We start from the raw sequence: 22,115 nt of genomic DNA on the forward strand, positions 1-22,115 counted from the left end.
GTTATAGCTTCGGCGCCACATTTACGTTTTCGCCCTTGGGGGGAGGAGGTGTTGCAACCAGCATAGTACCCGTGCTCCGCCCCACTCGTTTCACTTTCGTTCCTCAACCAGCTCCGACGATTACGTCTCGGGACGAGTCAGCTGTGCCGCATTTCTTCTAGTCCGATTATCATCTTAAAAGCGCTAGCGCGTGGTATCTGGCTCGAAAGCGTCGTCTCCTGTATATTTGACCGACGAAGGTACCGAAGTAGGTGTGGAAAGCTCTGATGATGCTGATGCTAGCTACTGGCCCCATCTCTAGTGGAGGGGGCCACGCAGGCTAATAGACCTGTGCGAGGCTGCAACCCCTGCAAACGATGGCTAGGCTGCACCCAGCGTTTGGGCAGTGAATTGGCCCTGCACGCCTGGGTGGTCCTGCCTGTGATTCTGCCCGGTTTGCAACAGTAGGGTTAGCTAAGCGACGTCACGCCCTGTATCTTAGCAGTGACAGTAACTAAGGCGTCTCTGCCCTATGCTTTACTATATTTACATCTACTGTTCAACTATTGTGTTTTGCTCAACATGGACTCTGCCTTTAATGCTCTATCTATTCCTGAGACTGCCTCCAACACGATGTCACTTCAAGGTCTACAGTTGCCAGACGAGGTTTACCCTGTGCATCTTGTCGACGGTGCCAAGTTTCACCATGAGATTTACACCGCAATCTTGCTCTTCAACGATGTGCTTGACGCTACCAAATTGCATGATGCGTTCTCGCGCCTCTTGGATATTGGTAGCTGGAGAAAGCTTGGTGGTCGTATGAAACTCAAAGTCTGCAACTACATGCCCTTCCGGCGTTGGAACTCGGTTTAAACTAATCATTATCAGGATAATGGAATTTTAGAGATTCACGTCCCAAGACACTTTACCACCGAGCGGCCGGCCCTGACATTTGCTCATGATTCTTTCGAAATTAATATTGAGCAACACCCGGTAGCGTGCAATTTTCCTACGCCAGCGGACGTCTTGTCTGTCTACAAACCGGACTCGGCGGGGCTTGTGCATTTCGGCATAGGGCCGGATACTGCAACTACTTTTCAAGAAATGCTTCATCGGAATTTGCCACAGCTGTCCCTGAAAATCACCTCCTTTACCGATGCCACGTTGGTGGCAATTACCGCGCCACATGTATCATGGGACTACTTTGGCATACTTGCGCTTATGCAGAGCGTTCAGCTCTTGCTAGCTGAGAGAGAGAACGAAATCCCACAAATGCTCGGAGCCCGTAACGATATATTGGACGACCTAGCAAATCAATATCCCACTCCCGGCTTGTCCACTAACCCGTCATTACGGGACGGCAGCATGCCAGCGCCGGCTCCGACGGACCGGAGTCTCGAGGAGTCTTTGGAAGAGCGCACGATCTTTCTCCCCAGACGCGTCGTGTCAAACCTTCGGACCCAGGTACAAGACGAAGGCAGGGCCGAGTATCGATGTCCCAACGACGAGGAGTTGTTATTGGCATGGGTAATTCAGCAAGTGGCCAAGGCACAGTTGCAGCCACGGGCTGTGACCACTTTCAATTGCCTCAACGCAAGATTTTGTTTTCCTTCACTCCGAAAACCTCATGGCGTCTTTACGCAGAACATGGTTCTACCAATACTCAACGTCTTACCTCTTGACGTTGCTACAGGACCTGTCCAAACTATTGCTCTTCATCAGTGCTGTTGCATTCTCGAGAATGCGGCGCCCGACAAAGCAGCTAGCTGTCTCAAAGCATTCCTTCAAGGAATCAAGGCTGATATAGACATGAACTCGTTTGTTAAAAGCAGCGACTCAACTCTGATTTTTGTCAATAACCTGAGTAGACCTCCCGCCGTTACGGACATCGATTTCAGCCCAGCCATCATGCCTCGAGAAAATGAATCAGCTCTGCGACACAATCCACCAGGCAGTATTCTATCTTGGTACACCGCAAGGGTAACCGATCCTGGCAAAAAGAAATTCAGAAGAATAACTATTATGGGCAAAGACAACCACGGGAATTATTGTGTCAACGGGGATTTCCCACTAAATGTCTGGGAATCAATTGAGGCAGTATTAAGAGTATTGACTTAATACGTCGTGAGAATGTCACCGTCACGCAGGGTTGCAAACAAATGAAGGGACTACCCGTTGCTCTTCTTGCGATCTGCCGAGCAGGCGCTGCTGCTGCTACAGGAACAGGTTTACAAGGCTTGGCGCAACCACAAGGTGCTCAGCCTGATCAGTTTTGACGTCCCGGGCGCCTATAATGGAGTTTGCAAGGAAATACTGCTCGAGAGGATGAAATCGAGAGGGATACCAGCCGAACTGGTAAGATGGATAGATGCTTTTTGTTCTGAGCGAACAGCCTCATTGGTAGTCAGTGGGTACACATCGGAACAACGGGAGCTGCCTCAGGCAGGCCTCCCTCAAGGATCACCGCTGTCACCGATTTTGTTCCTCTTCTTCAACGCGGACCTAGTCCAGAGAAGAATCAAGGCGGAAAGCGGCTCGATTGCATTCATAGACGATTACTCGGCCTGGGTAACCGGGCCCACCGCGGAAGCGAACCGAGAAGGTATTCAAGCGGCCATTAACGATGCGCTCAAGTGGGAGGCACGCAGCGGTGCGACTTTTGAAGCAGACAAGATGACGATCATTCATTTCACGCGAGCCACCGTGCGTAACAGCAATAGGCCGTTTCTGATCAGAGGCCAAGAGGTCCAACCCAAGGAGAGTGCCAAGATTCTGGGAGTGATCATGGCACAGGGTATTCCGGTCGACTTGGCCGGTGAAGAGGAGAAGGAGGAGGCTGGCGAGATGGAAAGGTGGCGATGCTCAACATCTGATTCTTCCTGTAGCTGAATTAATGGATGACGTCACCTCGTGTATTCCATACGTATGGAATAAGTTTCCATACGGGGTGTGTTTCATATTCCATATTCCATACAGGCTTGTATGGAGTATGGAATATGGATAGAAAGACTGTTCCCTACCCTGTCCGGCACGTGAAGTCGGCGGCACGTTTTCACGCATATCTAAGGGTATGAGTAGACCAGCAGATGCACCGAAGGACGCAGACGAACTTATATAAGCTAATATAATTGCACGCTAATATTCTAACGCCTAATAGCTAAAGCGGAAGTTTATATTCCCACTAACCCTTCCTTTTAGTTATACTATACTAGTTATATAAGGTTAGATCTTCCTCTTAATAGCTAGTAATTAGCTTTATGCTAGTAACGACGACGAAATCGAATAAAAGGTAAATATCTCGGCGCTTAATCGTCCGCCGCACTATCGCATTTAGAATATATACCTTATCCTTCGACTAGCCTAAGATATCCCGGAACGGAATAGCTATTAGGCCTTCGATGCCCTCGTAAAAGCTCTCCGCTATAAAGATACTAATCTCTCTAAGCTTCGGATCTTTTAGCTAGCCTCTAACCGGCAAAGAAAAGCGTCTTTCCTAAACTATCACGAACTTAGTTAACTCTGCCTATCGCTTAAATAACGACGCTAGGTCTATGTCTCGTCTATACGTACGTCTAGCTTGCCTTAGACTATCTATTAACTATATAATAAGACTATCCGACGAAAGAGTTCCGTCCTCTAAATATAGTTAATTAAGGATCCCTTAAAGGTTAAGCTAGCCTCCTAGTTCGATATTCTCGTATATCTAATAGATAAGTTAGGGCTAGTTATATATCGACCCTACTAGGCTCCGCGAGTATACGAAGTCGTACTTAGTAGACTCGTACTACTCCTCTTTAATATTATCGATAAAAAAGTCGACGTTTAAAGGCACTTCTAGTAGCTAGATCGGGCTAAGATTATATCCTCGGATATACGCTAACGGATATATATCTCTAACGTCTACGGCCTATATTCTAGTGCCGGCACCTATATCGAGAATACGGCGTAGATTTAAGACGATTAGTATAAAGAAGAGCCGACTATCTAGAGCTAGAAGGAAAGTATAGTATAGGATGTCGAGCCGGTTCTATTCTCTATTATCGTTCGGAAAATAGTATCTCCTAGCTTAATAGCTATAGTAGCTACGGCTATACTTTTATTCGTACTTTATAATGCTAGATAAAAGTAAAGCGGAGGGGGAGGGTAGTCCTTCCCTAAAGGTCGAGTCCGCATTATTAGTTAGTCTTAATACGACCTCGACTATATCTTCGGAACCTTAAGATCTACTACCGAATTATATTAAAATATAAAGGCGCGATAATAGCTTATGCTTAGTGCTCTTACCTAGCGTTTCGGTACTTAAACGAGGTATCGTAGCCGTAGTTTAGTTTATATTAAAAGGTATTATATCCGATAAGTCGGACGCCGTATCGTCGCTTACGTTACTTAGAATCGCTATATTTAGTAGCGAATCTAAGGTACTTAAAAGTACGCATTAATTTAGTAAGAGGAGAAGCCTATAAAGCTTTACTTACCGGACTTTAGTCCTACGACTTAAGAGTACTAAATCGCTAACTCTGCCTAGTCCCTTTCTAAGATTCCTACCTACTCTAGCTATCCTAGAAATTTTTCGCCTTAAAATACTCTAAAGTAACCGCGAGACCGACCGGTAATATTAGAGGCCCTATCGACTCCGTAGTAATGCCTATAGCTCGCCTATACTATACTTTATTAATAACTAGAGTTTAAGGGTAATAGATATACGGGCACGTACCTAGCTAAGACTTAAGGTCTCCGGTCTTAGACCTATAAGAATTAAGAGTACTATAGCGAGGTATATTAGTATTTATTAATAGGTTTAAGCTACTAAAGTATCCGAAAGAATATAGTAAGCCTTCTTAGTCTTACCTTTAATAGTACTTTAAGGCGTAAAGACCTATCTCTAATACCCTAATAATGCCCCTAATAGTATTTCTCGCTAAAGTCTCGGTATAGCGGAGCTCCGCTAAAAATATACTTAAACCGATGGTAGGCTTACGCTATAAACCGTATTAATAGGCCGGGTTATTTCGATAAAGTAGAAGGTAAGCGCTGCCCGACGTAATACTAAGAGCTAGCCTACCGCCCCTAAGGAGGGGCGTAATAAGTTCGTCTATAAGCGATCCCTTATTACCTATCGCGTAGCGCGTAGCTATATCCGTCGTCGGAATACCTAGCGGTAGATTAAAGACCCTAGATATATTTTCGTCTATCTAAGACTCTATTATACCGCCTTATTAGTCTTATCTTAGCTCTAAAACTAGAGCATTACCTTTTAGAGATATTATTAATTAGACCCCGGAAGTCGTAGTTAATATAAAAGCTTAGCTAGCTAACGTTATAGGAGTTAATAGTATCTCTATAAATAGTTAGTTATAAGAAGCGAACGTAATTAAGTTATCTTACTAGGTCGGCGGTAATTTAGTACTTAGTATACGTTCGCGTTATCCCTATAGCGTAATACTTTATAGAGCGAGACTAAGTCCCTCTATAGTTCTCGCGTAGGCCTTATAGTAGTAGAGGCGTCCTATTTTACTATCTCTCTAGAGTGCTTCGGTAACTATATAGAATTGCCGATAGCTATAGAGGATATATTAACGTCTACTATATTTTTAGCCGTATAGGTGCCTTTTTTTAGTAGACGGCCTATTTTAGTAGAGTATTACCGTGCGCCTACTATAGATAGGCGGCCTATATAGTTAGAGAGAGTCGATTATAACTTATTTAACTTAGTAGCGTCCGTGGTACTTAGGCACCTTATTATATTAGTCTCCTTTATATTCTTATCCTATAACTAAGCGAGCTCCTATTAGTCTATAGGGTTAAATTCGTTAATCCTAATTATACGGTCTTAGGGGTTCGCCGGCGACCGCTACTACCGTCGTAGCGAAGTCGTGCTAATATATACTAGTCCTTTATCGGAAATAAATAGAGCACTCTAGGAGCCTTTTATAATTACGTTATAATCCGGTAATATAGATACTAAGCTAAGCCGGCTATAAATCTAATTAGACTTATTACGCTAGGTAGCTAGTAAGAGGCTACTTAGTTATTAATCCCTTCCGATAGTTATATACTTACTATCTATAGCCCGGATCTAGGCATTATATAAGTCGCTAAGGCCTATAGTAAGAGAAGTTACTATTATATAGATATCGAAAGACTTTAAATACCTACCTAGGTAAGGTAGTTAATAGGCAGACCTATAGGGAGGTAGTAGTAGAAGGGGCCTTCTTCTTCGTTAGTAGTATCTACCTAGCTATTATCTACCTTTCCTAGGTACTAACGTACCTATCTCGTTTACTTCTCGCTTAATAGCGCTTTTTATTATCGCCCTTTCCTATGCCTCTTATCTATAACCCTTTATATAGAGATTAATTAGAGATATTAAGGGTACGAGGGCGTTTATTAGAAAGACATCGATATATTTAAAAAGGTTTAAAGGAGCTTTCTTAAGTGATTTTTCGGGGTATTATATAGCTTAAAAAGGTTAGTAAGTTAGGGAACGTTAAGGTAGAGAAATATAGATAAGAGAGTCGGATTTACTATAGAGTAGGCAGGCTTATATAGACTTATACTATGCCCTAGGGAGCCTTACTACTACTAAGTCCCTAAACTCTATCTTAAGAAAGAACGGAGGTAGGATATATTACTATTCTATAATAAAAGAAGCGAATCGCTATTTATAAACTAACTAATATAGTATAGTACGTATCTTTAACTAATATATAGCCGTTCCTATAAGCCTCTTATGCTCTTAATATAATAGATTCTAATAAACTATAGGTATAGGCTAGGATCCTTATCTTATACTAATAGTATAGTACTATTAAGCCTTATTTACCTTTAGTTAGTATTACGGAGTAAGTAAAGGTATATATATAGGTGCTATCTATAAGATAATATTAATAAGCTATATAAAGCTCTTTTATACGCGGCTAGCCTATATATATATATATAGGATCCGGCCCTTTATATATAACTATATAGCTTAGGCTATAGCCTAAGCCTATAACCTATAATAGTTAAAGACTCTTATATAATGCCCCCCCTTAAGCGCGGCGCGGCGCTGCCCTATTAATAGCTTCTATACTATTAGGCCTATACCGCTAGCTCTACCCTACCCTTTCCCGATAATCGTACTAGCCTTACTAGCCTTATTATCCCCGCGCTTATTAGCCTAGGTAGCTAGAACCTAGCTTTATACTTATTAGCCGGCTAGCCGTTTAAATAAGGGCATAACCTATTATATATACCCTTAGGTAGCCGGCGGCCGGCCTAGACCTATATAAGCCTTAGGTTACCCGTCCCCTCGGCCTTAAGTAGCCTCTTTTACTAAGGGGTATATAAGGTAGTATCCCCCCCTTCTTCCTTCCCTTCCTTTTCTTCTTTCTTTAACTATAGTAGTAGTAATAATAAGTAAGTTCCGCTCTACCTAAGGCGTTAGTTTATTCCTAGCTATATAAGCCGCTCTATTAACGTATACTTATAGTAATAGCTATAGTAGTAATAATAGCCTTAATAATAATAATAATAATAATAACTTTAACTAATAAGTTCCTTTACTTTATAAAGTAAGAGGCTATAATCTATAATACTAACTTTTATAATAGATATATCTACCTCCCCTTCCCTTACCTCCTCCTTCTTAGAGCGTATAGAGTCGTTTATCGACGCTATACTAAGCACGGCCGATAATAGCTCCGCTACTACCGCTACTCTTACCTACGCCCCTACTACCGCGCCTACCGCTGCCGCTACTACCTCCGCTACGCTAGCTACCCTTACGTCGCCCTTTAAGGTAATAACGCTATCCCCTCCGCTACCTATAACGCCTAGCCCCTTAGCCCCCGCCTCTATCTCCGCTACCCTTATAAGTCTATAGTTAAGTAAGCGTAATAGACGTCTTCCGCTAACCTCTTAAAGTATAAGCGCTAGGTCTAGGCTAGAGCCGCTCGCGCGGCCCCCTATATATAGTATACGTCGTAAGAGCTCCCTTACGCCGACTAAGTTAAGCGCCGCCGCGGCGGTAGTTATTACTAGTATATACGTGCCGGCCGCGGTTATAAGGCGGCGCCTCCTATCTTACTTACTATAGCGTCGGCTTAAAAGGCTAGCGCGTATAGGTAGGCATAGGGGGCTACTAAGAAGCGCCTTACCGCCGCCGTAGCCGCCTATTATAACCTCCGTGCCTTAGAGCGCTAAGGGCTTATCCCTAAGTAGGTTCTTCCTCCTCTACTCTCTTACCTTTACTACTAACTCTCTTAGTACTAGGGATACCGCCTCCGTCGCTTTATCGGCGGTCCCCTTAGCTATGCTTACCGCCGCCGCTACTACTACCCCTACCGCCGCTGCCGGAGCTAGCCGCCGCCCCTTTACCCTTAGAGCCGCCGCTACTACCGACTAGCTTATAGGCTTAGAGGGCTAACTTAGCGTGCTAAAGAGCGCCGCCGCCGCTATTAAGAAGGAGGAGGAGGCTAATAAAGATAATAATAATAATAATAGTAAGGGTAAGGGTAATAATAAGGAATAAGCTTAGGAAGTTTAAGGGCTTTACCTTAAAATAAACGCTATTTTTATCTCTACCTATACTATTATTATCGCGAAGCATAGCCTAATTTCGTAGTTCTTAGAGATATCCCTTAGTAAGAGGGACTAAGGAAGCTAAAAAACAGGTTTTAAGGAAGGAGCTAAAAGGAGGTATAGAGAGGAGGGTAGGGGCAAGAGGGGAAGCAAAAGTAGTAATAGCTTCCTATAGAGGTAGCGAGAGATAAGACGGATATACCGGCAATAGCTAGAAAAGAGGGGGAAAAACCGGTAAAAAGCTTAGTAGTTAAGAGGATATTAGTAGCTTCTTTAAGTAGGATCTTCTTTATTAATTAAGATGCTAGATAGGTATAAAGAAGGGCGTTAGATAGAGGAAAGAAGGATAATTAAGGCAATATAATAATTAATCCCTTACTATAATTACTGCCCCCGTAAGAATTAAATAGCTTAGCCCTGCCTATCCGTCCCCTTACTTTTACTTTTACCTTTATATATTTTATATATACTTCTCGTATCTCTCTTCGCGAGAGTTATAAGCCCGGGAGGAATAGAATTCCTATACCTTCCGGCTGCTATAAAAGGCACCTTTCTTGCATCCCTCGTAGCTTCCTTTTACCCCTCTTACTAGAAAAGCTGATTTTTAACCGACTTTTCTGCCCCCTCCCCCGCAACGATATCGAAAAATAACTCCTCTACCGTCCCTACGGTCTATAGGACGATTCTTATAGAGCCCTAAGATTAGGATAAGTAGGTAAAGGAGCTACGGGCTCGTATAGATAGAACTATCTATAATCTAGTCTTCTCTAATAAGTAGGACCCTCTCGAGCCCCCTCTTCGTCCTAGGGCAACGGAATTTATAGAGGGAGCATCCCTCTTCTCCGAGCTAACCTCCGTATAGTAGAGAGCTTTTTCTACTGCCTTAGGTGACTACGAGAGTCACCGAAAGGAATACCTCTACGAAACGAAGCTACTAACTGCTGCTCGTACGGTAATAACGGAATATACCTATACGGTATACCTAGGAGCCTTTTCTACTAGGAACCTACTAGCTTCGTCGTAGCTAGCTAAGTAGGAAGAAATCCTCGAGGAAGCTAACTAATACTTCCTTATAGAAGCTCTTTCCGGCTAGTAGCTACGGGATATATCTCTGCTAATAAAGCCTATTAGTAACGGTTACTTAACTATCTTTTAAGAAGCTAGCTAGGAACTAGATAAAGAGGCTGCTAGAGTATAATAGTAAGCAGTCTTATTCCTTCGTGGCAAGCATTCGACCTAGACGGCTCGACCTACTGCCCCTGTAGCTGCTGCAGCCCCTGTTGCTGCGGTTCCTGCTGCTGCTGCTACGGCTGTTGCCCCTCTAGCTCCTCCTCCCTCGAGAGCATTAACACCGTCTTTAACGGCTGCCCTAGGCCCGGCCCCGGCTCCGCCTCTTACTCCGGGCCCGGCCCCGGTCCCGTTAGTTAGACCGGCCCGACTAGTCCCCTAATAGACCTTTTAGTCCGTTAGTCGAAAAATTAGGGAACTAGTCGAAATCGAACCTCTTCGTTAAAATTAGCAATAAGGGGTAAAAAGGGGGGGTTTTTAAGCAGACCTTCTAGATCGGGACGAGGATTCCTCGAAGAAACGAAAGACTAAACGAAATAGCTGCCTAGCCTATAAATCACTAGGCCATCGGTTATTATAATGCTAGTAGGTCTTCGAGGAAAACCGACCTAAAGGATTTAACCCTTTAAAGAGGCTATAAGAAACGATATAATAGTCTCTTAAAGAGGACCCCTCGTTATAAAAGAAGATAGACGAGATCCGGGGTGCTAAGAAATAGTAACTAACGCCGCTGCCCCTATTCGAGCCATAAGTTCGAGGAAAAATCGTTAGTATAGTAAATCCGGCATTCGTCTTCCCTATAAATTAGTAAGACCACCTATTAGGACCCTCCGACTATCCCCTACGAAAATTAGCTATCCTTAACTCCGGTGCTTCCCTCGATATCTATAATATACTCTTACGATTCCGGTCCTTTAAGAAGGCATAGAGGGAATACCTTATTGCCGGGGAATTAACCGTACGGATAGAGGGATACGGAAGGGTAAATTTCACGATAAAATTACCTAACGGGTCTATACGAATTCTTCGACGAAAAAGGGTAGCTTTTTGCCCTCGATTTTTAATGAGCTTAATTTCCTTCCGCCTTCTTTAAGAGGAAGGAATCTTCTAGGATACGACGTCTAAGCCTACGAGGCTAGTCTAGAAGAATTAGACGATTAGGCTTATCGAGGAAAAATTCGGTTAATTTATTCTCGAATTCTAACCTATCCTTAGGAAGGAACCTCTCGAGAAGTTAGCTTTCCCTGCTAGGAGGAATAGGTCTACTATAAAGGACCCTCTTCCGGCAGCCTAAGGAGACGGCATTCTTTAGCACGTACGACTTAGTTACCCGGGCCCCCTAGCTTTATATAAGCTAGGCTAATAATAGGGCATACGAATAAGGGGCCTAAAGACCGTCGAATGCGAGCACTACGGCTAAGAAAAGACTAGGAGACGAATTTCTAGACGAACCCCTTTACGGCCGGACCAGCCGTGTAAGGAAATTTAGGTCGACTAGACCGACGTCTCTAGGGACTAGGAAAGCTTTGTTAGGGTAATGTTTTTTATAGACGCCTTTTTAGTTAAGGATAACGCCGACTTCGAAGAAGAGGTAGCTGCTAGATTAGATAATCTAGACGAAGAAGGAGACTATAAGAAAGCGGTAGAGCTAGAATACGCCTACCTCCCTACGCCTCCTCCTACGCAATAAGAAGATCTAGAAGCAGCTCTCTCTATTAGTCTTCCCGTCTCGACCCCTAAGGGGGTAGGAAAAGCACCTCTTTCTTTCTCGAAGGATTACCCGGCTGCCTTTTTATCCCTGCTTTAAGAAGCAAAGGAAGGTATAGGGCCCGATATAAAAGAAGACTAACCTCTCTCCTATTTCGATTAAAGAGCTTTTACCTAATCCGTCCTTTTAAGCTAGGGAGTAAGAGAAACACCTATACTAATAGAAGGTAGGCTCCCTGCCTTTTTTAGCTATTTCTACTAGACCGGATATCTCTTTTACGGTTACCTGGCTAGCTAGGCATAACTAGAATCCTAGCCCTAGGCACTAAGAAGTAGTAGACTAAGTAATCCTTTATCTCTATTTAATAAGATTATATAGTCTGCGCCTAGGAGGGCAGGGAAGGAAACTAGCTACTAAAATCTTCCTCTATTCGAGCGATTCGTCCTTTACGGATAATTTATTAGATAGAAAGAGCTTATAGGGGTATATTATATCCCTTTTTAGAGGAAGTATTGCTTAGAGAGCTTCGAAGCAAGCTACCGTTACGACTTCTAGTATAGAGGCAGAGCTACTAGCTCTTTTAGAAGCGTTAAAAGAAGCGATTTTCCTTAGCCGGCTATTAATATCTCTACGACTATAAATTCCGTCCCTATTAGCTATAGAATACGATAATATATAGACTATATAAATTCTTATAGAGGAAAATAGTAAGCTATCGACCCGGCTATAGTATATCGATATCTACTAGCATTAGTTACGCTAAGAGGTCTAAAGGGGACTTATTTCCGTCCGTTAGGTTCTAACGGTATCGATAAAAGTAGACGGTCTTACGAAGCCCCTACTAAAGTAGAAGCTAGCTATCTTTTTATAGTAAATTAAGCTAGAAGACGTCTATAAGAAGCTATCTTTAGAGGCCCGCCTTAAGAGTCTACGAGAGGAGCTAATAGCCCGTATAAAAAGGTAACGTTTATAGCCGAAGAAAAGGAAGAGGTCTTCCCTTTAAAGGGCCCCCTATTTAATTAGGTTTCTCCCTTTTAAGAAGGCCCCCTTTCTTATAGGACTATCCCCTCTTTAGGCCCCTATTCCTTAAGTAGGTCTAAAAGAGCCTAGGGACCTAAAAGGGCCCTTGCTTTCCTCGAGTAAAGGGATAAGTATAGAGCTAAGAACCTCCTCTATACGCTTACTAGCCCGAAGCCGTATTAGCTATGCCCTTAAGGGGCAGGCTATAGCTAAGGGGGTATGTCGCGAAGCGTAGCCTAATTTCGTAGTTCTCGGAGATATCCCTTAGTAAGAGGGACTAAGGAAGCTAAAAAATAGGTTTTAAGGAAGGAGCTAAAAGGAGGTATAGAGAGGAGGGTAAGGGTAAGAGGGGAAGTAGAAGTAGCGATTGCTTCCTATAGAGGTAGCGAGAGATAAAACGGATATGCCGGCAACGGCTAGAAAAGAGGGGAAAAAACCGGTAAAAAGCTCGGTAGTCGAGAGGATATTAATAGCTTCTTTAAGTAGGATCTTCTTTATTAATTAAGATGCTAGACGGGTATAAAGAAAGGCGTTAGATAAAGGAAAGAAGGATAATTAAGGCAATATAATAATTAATCCCCTACTATAATTACTACCCCTATAAGAATTAAATAGCTTAGCCCTACCTATCTATCCCCTTACTTTTACTTTTACCTTTATATATTTTATATATACTTCTTATATCTCTCTTCGCGAGAATTATACTTATATTACTATAACTACTTACTTTACTTTACTTACTTTATAGTCCTAGCTTAGGCTATTACTAGTAGTTTATTAGTTTATTATTTTTATTTATTAGCCTATATAGGGCCTCGAACTTATTAAGGGCTATAGCTCCCGTAAACTTATATATAGGTTCTTATATAAGGTCGAGGTACTTACGCTACTTAATAAGAACCTCCTAGCGTTTCCTTTAGCTTACCTTCTTTTAGCGTATAGCCTATATCTCCTTAACCTTAAATTCGTCGTCCCCCTTTACTTTAATTATAGCTAGTTAAGCGTTTACTATTTCTTATTTAGGTAGCGGGTTAAAGGAGGCTTAGTAAAGAAGGTTAACGTTAATCTTATTATAAACCCTTATTAAGAGACTATTAAGCTTAACTACCTATAGGCTAACGACCCTCTATACTATAAACTTTATATATAGCTAGTCTAGCTTTTTCTTTAGTTATACTAACCTATAGTTATAAAGGTCGAGCTATACCTTATCTCTTACTATAAACCTATCTACTAGCGCCTTAGTCTTATTAGCGTACTACTCTTAATCTTATACTATAGCGGCTATTATAAATTAGTAATATTTTATAGTTTCTTATAGCTTTTATATAAACGCGGAAGCGTAGCTCGTTAATAATATACTACTATACTACTCTACTACTATATTAGTAGTAAATAGGATTAAGGAGGGCGGCTTAAAGCTATATATTATAAAGAAGGGGGCTATCTTAATAGAGGTTTACGGTCTATTATTTAGCGCGAGCTAAGTAGTAGGGAGCTAGCGGTCTTAGTCCGCTTAGTTATAGGCTATAACTACCTCTAGGTATACTTACGCTTTTTAGTTAACCCTCTTAGGTTCCTTATTAGTCTATAAGTAATAGGCCGTACTAAGTAGCTATATAATCTAAAGTAGCTAGTATAAGTATTACTAAAAGCGGCTAGTTTAGTTCGATCCTTTATTACTTATAATAAAGGTTAGCTAGCTATATAAGCGGGCTTAGTATTAAAGGAAGCGCTCTATATAAGCTTTTATATCTATAAATAGTATTAGCTTTAATACTATTAATTTACTAAGTTAGTCCTTAATTACCTATATATAGTAGTTACTACCTTTTATAAGCGCGAGGTCTATTATAAAGTCTATTTATATATATATATAGAACCGGTCTAGTACTAAAAGCTACTTAAGTAGCCTTTTAAGCTATACCTTTTAGATCTTTATATAGCTATAGATATTATAGTTATAGAGGAAGTAATAAATATAGTATTATAAGAGGGGCTAGTAAAAGTCCTTTATAAGGCCTACCGCTATACCCTACCTATATAAGTAACCTATAATACTAGGGTTATAGATAAGCTAAACTAGCCTCCCTTAAAGCTCGTTTTATTTATCTAGCTCTAGTAATCTATCTTTCTCCTTAGCTTTTATAGTATATAGTGCGCCCGGTACCTATAATCTCCCTTACTAGCGTAGATACCCTTATAGGTCGATATAGTAGTCTGCTACCTATACCTTTAGCTTTAGCTTTAGATCTAAGTATTAAGCGCTAGACTCTATAACGCGGCGTATACCCTTATAAGTATAGTCTAGAGCTACTATCTTATCTTATAAGCGTTAAAGAGCCTTATCTTAGAAAACTCTCGCCGCGCGCGCCCTTAGGCCGGTCTATCCCTCCTCGCTAGACTAAGGTAAAGGTATAAAGGGAAGCTCGTTTAGTAGTAAAGGTATAAAGGAAAGCTCGTTTACTAATACCACGCTTTCCTTTACTAAGGAAGCTCTTATATAAGTCTATAGCGCTTCTTATAGGATAAGCTATAGATCTTAGGCCTCGATATCTACTCTTATTAGCCGGTCTTAATCCCTTTAAGAAAGCGCGTTTAGGACTATAAAGTCCCGCTTAAGGCGGTACTTAATCGAGAAGTTAAAGCGTAAGAGATACTCTACTTAGCGGGCTTACCGCTTTAAGAGGTACTAGCGGGTTATAAAGTACTTAAGGTTCCTATAGTTTATAAGAACCTTAAAGCTCTTATAGCTTTAGAGCTCCGCTTACTATTACTTAAGGTAGCTAATAATCGCTAGTATCTCCTTATTATAAATAGCGTAATTTTACTCCGCTAAGGTTAGCTTATAAGAGTAGAATGCTACTAATTACTTTTACCTATCTACCTCCTAAGAGAGTATTCCTTTAAGTACCTAGCTGCTATAGTTTACTTTAACTAACGTAAACTAGTTAAAGTCCTACTAAAGTAGTACTAGGGCTTATAAGAATAAGTCCTTAAGCGTATAAAATGCTCCTTCTTATATAGGCCCTTAATAAAAGGCAGTCTACTTCCTAGTAATCTCGTTTAAGGGCATTATAATATAAGAGAAGCCTATAATAAATATCTTATAATAGTTCGCGAACTTAAGGAAGCTTTATATACCTATTTATATAGTTAGGGCGGCTTAGTTATAAATCGCTTAGATCTTTATAGGATCCGCCTATATACCTATACCTATATAGATAATAAAGCTTAGGTACTTAACCCTCTTAACCTTAAATTTATACTTATTTAAGTTAAGGTAGAGCCTATAAAGTTAAAGGCGCTCTAGGACCCTTTATACTTTCTATATATAGTCCTTATAAGAGCTACTTATATAGATAAGGATATTATCTATATATATAAAAGCGAACTTATTAAGGAAGTCCTAAAGTATATTATTAATATAAGGCTAGAAGGTAGCGGGCGCTCCTAAGAGGCTAAAGGGCGTTATAAGCTACTTAAATAAGCTATAGCGTATATAAAACGCTATCTTTTACTCGTTACCCTTTAAGATCTATACTTTATAGAACGCTTATTTTATATCTAGCTTCGTAAACTACTTTACCTTTAAGAGGTTATAGAGTATATCTAAGATTAAGGGTAAGGGGTAGTAGTATAGCCTTATAATTATATTTAGAGCCCTATAGTTATAATAGAACTATATCCCGCCCCTTAGTTTATATATAAATAGGACTAGCGCTCTTACTTTAAAGCTACTTACTTAAATAAAACCCTTATTTAAGAGGTCCCTTAGCGTTTTCTTTAGTATTAGTAGCTCTATATATAATATATTATATAGCGGTCTAAATAGTATAGGTAGTTCTTACCCCTTTTTATTAGTATAGAGTACGATCCTATAGTTTACCCTAAGCTTATATAGGTTAAGCTTATTTACTTCCTAGGACTTAAATAGTAGTAGGAGGTTATAAAAGCGCTTTAGTATCTACTACTATAGCTTAAAAGGCGACTTTAGCTTTTTTATTTAAAGGGCCTTATCGATATCTACTAGGCTAACTATATAGACTATTACGTTAGCCGCTACCTAGCTTTCCTCCCGCTCTACCTATTATATAGTTCTTATAAAGATAGAGGTAAGGACTTCTTAGGCTAAGTATAAAGCTTATATACTTAGTCTTATACTTATAGAACTATCGTTATAGTAGACCTACCGTTATATAGGCCTAAACTATAGCTTCTTTTAATATAAAACTAAGTATAACTCTATATATAATAACTAAGGTTTCTTAAAGATTAAGGGAAACTTTAGTTAAGGGATTATATAGGCTATAATTATAAGAGCGCTACTAGGAGGTACGGGCTAATAAAGTACTTAGGTACGTAGTACTAATATATTAGTAGGGTATTAGTAGGGAATCGTACTTACCCCGCTCGTAAGTTATAGACTACTTACTACTTTAACTAAAAAAGAGAAATCCCTCTTTTTATAAGCTTTAGTCTTATAACGAGGAGAATATAATATATATAGCGTAGTACCTCTAGCTATCTTTACTACCTAACTAATCGTACTATAATACGTATTCCTTTATAATAATAAGCTTATAGTAACTATTAACCTTTATAGCTAGCTATATAATACCCTTAATTACTATACTTTCTATCGCGCTTAAAGCGCCCTTTACTTACCTTAGAGCAATCTTTTCTATTAGTACTTATATCTCTTACGTAAGCGCCTTATTAACTATAGTATAGTACTAGTAGCCCTTATTTATAAGGGCGGTAATAAGTAAGGAGTTATTAATTATAACCTATATTAAAGTAGGCTCTTCTTTTATATAGGTAAATAATTCCTCCTTTTCTTTTACTAATACTAGTAATTAAGGCTCTAGAGCCTATCTTTACTTTAAAGCTACTCTTTTTCTTCTAGGCCTAAGGGCGCGGAGTCCTCTTTATCGTTTAAGGTAAGGAGCGGTTTTATCTTTACTACTTAAACTACTATAGGCCGCTTAGCTAAAAGGAAGAAGCATTTTAATATAAAGTATATAAACGCGCTATAATATAAGTAGCGGCTATTAGATTTCCTTTTCTTAATTTCCTTACTTATTACTTACTTTACCTACTACTTAAAGTATAAGATAGTATAAGGGATATTTAATAACGACTTCTTATTACGTTTAGCTTAGTCTATATAAGTAGCTAATATTAAGGTATCCTTATTAGTATCGATAGTTAGCTATTCCTTTTATAGAGGGGCGGTAATCCTATTACCGCTATATAGTATATACTTATAAAGCTTTTAAAAACGTAGCGTTTACTTATAGCCCTATACTACCTTTATTAACTAGCTTATATACTCGCTATAGTTAATAGGTATAATTATAAGGATAAGTAGCTCTTATAAGGCTAGTATAATTAAGTTCTATAACTATATAAGCTTCGCGCTATCTTTTTATACTATAGTTCCTACTACCTATAAGAGCGTCTCTTTAAAGTTAAGGAGGAATTCGCTAAAGGTCTACCTATCCCTTTACCTAAGGGTCTATACGTAGGCTTTATTATACCGCGCTACGTTATAGGCCGTTAGCTATATAGGAACCGAAATATTTAATTATCTCGTCGGCGCTATACTTTTTATTAACGCCCCTTAGCTACTAGCTATTCTCGAGCTCTTATATAAAATTTAAAGATATAGCCTCTAAGGATTAAATAAGTATAGTAACTTCCTTAAAGGTAAGTAAAAATAAAGGATCTAATAGTATAGAGCTAATTAGTAACGAAGAAATTAATACTTTATTTACTAGTAAGAACCGTCTATAATCTATTCTTTAATAGCTTTAGATAAATATAGCGACTAACGTACGTTTAAGTAGATATAGGTATACTCTTAAGCGTATAAAAAAGCTTTATACTAATAAGGAAAATATAAGAAATCGAATATATATACTCGAAATATCTAAAAGGGGAGGTTATTTATACTAAAGACTTATTTTCTAATACTATGTCCGCTAATAAGTAATAGAAGTTAAAAGACTTTATAGGAGAGTAAATAACTAAATACTTAACTATTTTAGTCTTAGAAGGTAAAAGCGAAGATATATCTATAATATTATAGGTCGGTCAAAGAGAAGGTTTCTAGATTTTAGATATCCTTAAACTAAAGCTAACGTAGTCTATCCTACCTATATATTAAGAACCTTAATTTAATACCTAGTAGGAATAAGATAAATATTATTAATATTAGTATTTTTATATTTCTAGTATAGTTTAAAGCCTTTCTTTATATTTAGGTTATATATAGATATTAATATATCTCTATACTTAATATATTTAATATAGTCGACCGCGTTAAAAAGGTATATAGAGAAGTATATTTATTCTATCTTATAGCTCTAGGTTAATAATATAAGTAATAGCCGCCCTTATATACTTAGTACGAGAACTACGCATAGGATTTAAGGGTTCCTACTTTAACGGTAGCTACGGTATATACCTAAAGACATACCTACGCTAATAGCAATAGTAGTAGCTAGATACCGAAGGACGAAGGGGTGTAAGGGGAACGAAGGAAAAGAGAAAGCGCTAGGTAAGGTAAGGTAAAGGTAAAGAGGGCTAAAAAGGTATATTAGTAGAAGAGGATATAGAAGAAGATAATAAAAGAAGATAGTAGAAGAAGATGCTATCTACTAGCTAAGGAGGAAAAGAGACCTCTTTTATAGACCGAATTTTCCCTCCTTCTTCCCTAGATAAATAGGGGCTAAGGGATTATCTAATTAAGAAGAGGGCTAGCTAGAGACTCTACTAAGGATCCTACTAAGGATCCTACTAAGGACCCTGCTAAAGACTCTACTACGCGGGCTATATATATTTATTAGGGTATAGATATCTTAAGGTATATAAGTAAAAGCGGAATTTTAGGAAATTAAGGAATTACGTAAGACTACGTAATAAAGGGGAAGAAGGAGTATAAGGTAGGATTTTCAATGGAATTTATTAGTAGTATATTAGTATATAGAAGAGGTATTAAAGTTAATAATTCTCTATCTATCTACTAGCGGACATACTATCTTATATAGATAATTATAGCTAAACGGAAGAACCTTTCGGGACTAGATTTAGGCTGCCGTATAGCCCTAAGACTAGGGAATTCCGTGATACCTCGAGTGAATCTAGAAGTGTCTTGGTTCTACTAATATTTGTGTTTAAAGGAGGTTAGTCGTGCCGGTGTTCTTAAGAGGTCTTAGCTAGCATTCTAAGCTAGCTCTATTCCTGCGATTCCCGATTATACGATAACCGGTAACCCGTTTAATATATAATAACATGCAAAATAACGAGTGATTCTTGCTCTATAAGATAAGATTTTATCTATAATTAATATACTACTTATTAGCTTATATAATCGGGAGAGTATATTATAGCTGCTTTATTTATAGTAGGAACACCGTTCCTTATAAGATGCCCCCGTTAAACTACGTAGGTAATTTAAAGACTAGTAGATTTAAAACTTATAATTAAAGTCGCTATAGCTAAATAAAGGGGAGCCTAGTAATAATATTCGGATAAAAGGGACTTATAAGATAGTATAGGGTTAAAGTTTTTCGTGCTTAAGAGCTTATATTATTATTCTAAGGTCGGAAAATAATTTATTTATAAAGCCCGATAACTTATATATATAAATACTACTAGGGTATATACTCCTAATTTAAAGTATTATAACTCTTAATACTACTATATATTATATATTTAGCTCTAATAGCCTTAGTTTTATAGTACTAGTTAGTATATAAGTAAAGTATATATATTCTATTATCTATACTTATAAATTAAAAAGAATAAGTAAGTAGTCTATTAATACTTATCTATTTAGCTATAGATATAATAATAATCCGAGTCTATATAGACTTAAGCGATAGAGTCGCTATATCTATAGAACCTTTTAGATCTTACTAAGGTCCTTTAATACCCCTTTATAGCTAGATATAGCTAGATAAAAATAAGATTAAATACTTAAAGTTAGAATTTAGGATTAAGCGTTTATAAGATAAGTAAGTCTAAGTTATTAAATAAATAGAATATAACGGTCCTAGGTAAGTAGCTTTATTAGTCTATTAGCTATTATATCCTATATTAAGATATATTAGATATTAAAGTCTCTTTAAGTTACTCGGTTAATAATCTATTTATAATAGACATCGATATAGTAGGTTTATACCGATCTTATTAAGTTAAGTACTATAATCTAAGTATTACGCGAGTCTAAAAATATAATTATTAGTTTTATAAATTAAATCCTAAGATTTTAAATAATACGGTTTATCTATAGTAAAGCTTACTTAGTTAGTATAAGATTTATAAACTTAGCTTCCGTTATAGATAGCGCTACGATTATCTACTTACTAGATTTCTATAAGATTAAATAACCTATAAGAAGAAGAATATAGCTAGTAGTTAAGTAGCGTATTAGTATTTAGTTAGCGAACGCTACGTCCGCGAAAGCGAGAAGTAATAGATTAGTAATAGAGTATTTTCTACCTAAGTATAGAGATAAGTTCTTAGTACTAATAAGATACTTAAAAAGGTATTTAAGTAACTATATATACTATTTAAACGGCCTAGTATTAGCTTCGTAAAGACGGTTTATTATATATATAATATTAAGTTTTATCTTAGTTAAAAGAAAGTTTAGTAAGCTAGTCTATTTAATATAGGATTTCTAGAAAGATTTATTAGACGCTTAAGTAAACGGAAGCTTAAATCCTTAGGGCTATAGTATTATTACTATATTAAGCGTTTAATATCTATACTTAAATATAACTTTCTTAGTAAACTTCTCTTATAAGAGATATACGCGCTTATTCGGCCTATCTTTAATAACTATTAATCTAAGGAAGTCGTTTACTTTACTAAGGTCTTTTAGCTTAAAGAATAATTAAAGCTACTTCTTAACGTAGAAGACTATCTCTTTTATTAGTATAGCGACTAGTATATCGTCTATATAAAGGATTAGAATATAGCCTCGCTTTTCGTTATTAAATAGATAGAGATCCGCGTAGGTTAAGGGGCTCGAATCTAAGGGTCTTTAAAATAAGCGTAATTATAAGAAACTACTAAAGTAAGCTCTTTTATAGGCCGTATAAAGCTTTCTTTAAAAGATAAACTCTACTTATACCGTCCTTATAGCCTTCTAGCTATATAATATAAATATCTATACCCTTAAGTATATCTATATTTAAAAAGGCTATAGTAATATCGAACTAATAATATTTAAGGTCGAGAATTACTATCTATATTAAGAATATTTTAACTAATATTATACTTATAATAGTAGTATATATATCCTAGACTACCTAGCTATTATATTCCTTAAAATTCCTATAGATAACTTAGTAGGCTCTATTAACTAGTTCTCTTATTAAAAGTTTCTTCTCGTTAAGAACCTATTTTCTAGGAAGTAGTTTTATATTATAGGGTAAGTCTTTTAGTATCTATATACTTCGATCTTAGAGGTACTTATACTACTTATTAAATACTAGTTTCTACTTTATCTCTTAATCTAGGGATACTTAAGCCTTTTTATATAACTTAGGAACGGGTAGCTTTTATAGCGAGTTTATAAGGCTTTCCGCCTTTATTACTATTAAATAAAGTATTTCTAGACGGTTTATCGGAGAGACTATATCTAGGGGTAATAAAGCTAAAGCCTAATCTCTTAAATTACCGCGATAAAGCTTTTAATAGTACCCTATAGGTCGCTCTATATTTTTATAACTTAGTCGAGGTAAACTTACGACCGGCGTAG

General features: G+C 38.1%; 1 protein-coding gene across 1 annotated transcript; it reads left to right on the forward strand.

Annotated features, from left to right (window-relative positions):
- Positions 1-1,083: 1,083 nt before the first annotated feature.
- Positions 1,084-2,868, forward strand: HRG_00220 (reverse transcriptase (RNA-dependent DNA polymerase) domain-containing protein; the record flags this gene model as incomplete). The annotated part of the gene is made up of 2 exons (XM_044858691.1): positions 1,084-1,532; positions 2,145-2,868. The coding sequence occupies 2 exons, from the start codon at positions 1,084-1,086 to the stop codon at positions 2,866-2,868; spliced, it is 1,173 nt and encodes a 390-aa protein (XP_044725091.1).
- Positions 2,869-22,115: the final 19,247 nt, after the last annotated feature.

The sequence above is a fragment of the Hirsutella rhossiliensis genome (genome assembly GCF_020360975.1).
Source record: "Hirsutella rhossiliensis strain HR02 chromosome Unknown scaffold00001, whole genome shotgun sequence".
NCBI classification, from domain to species: Eukaryota; Fungi; Ascomycota; class Sordariomycetes; order Hypocreales; family Ophiocordycipitaceae; genus Hirsutella; species Hirsutella rhossiliensis.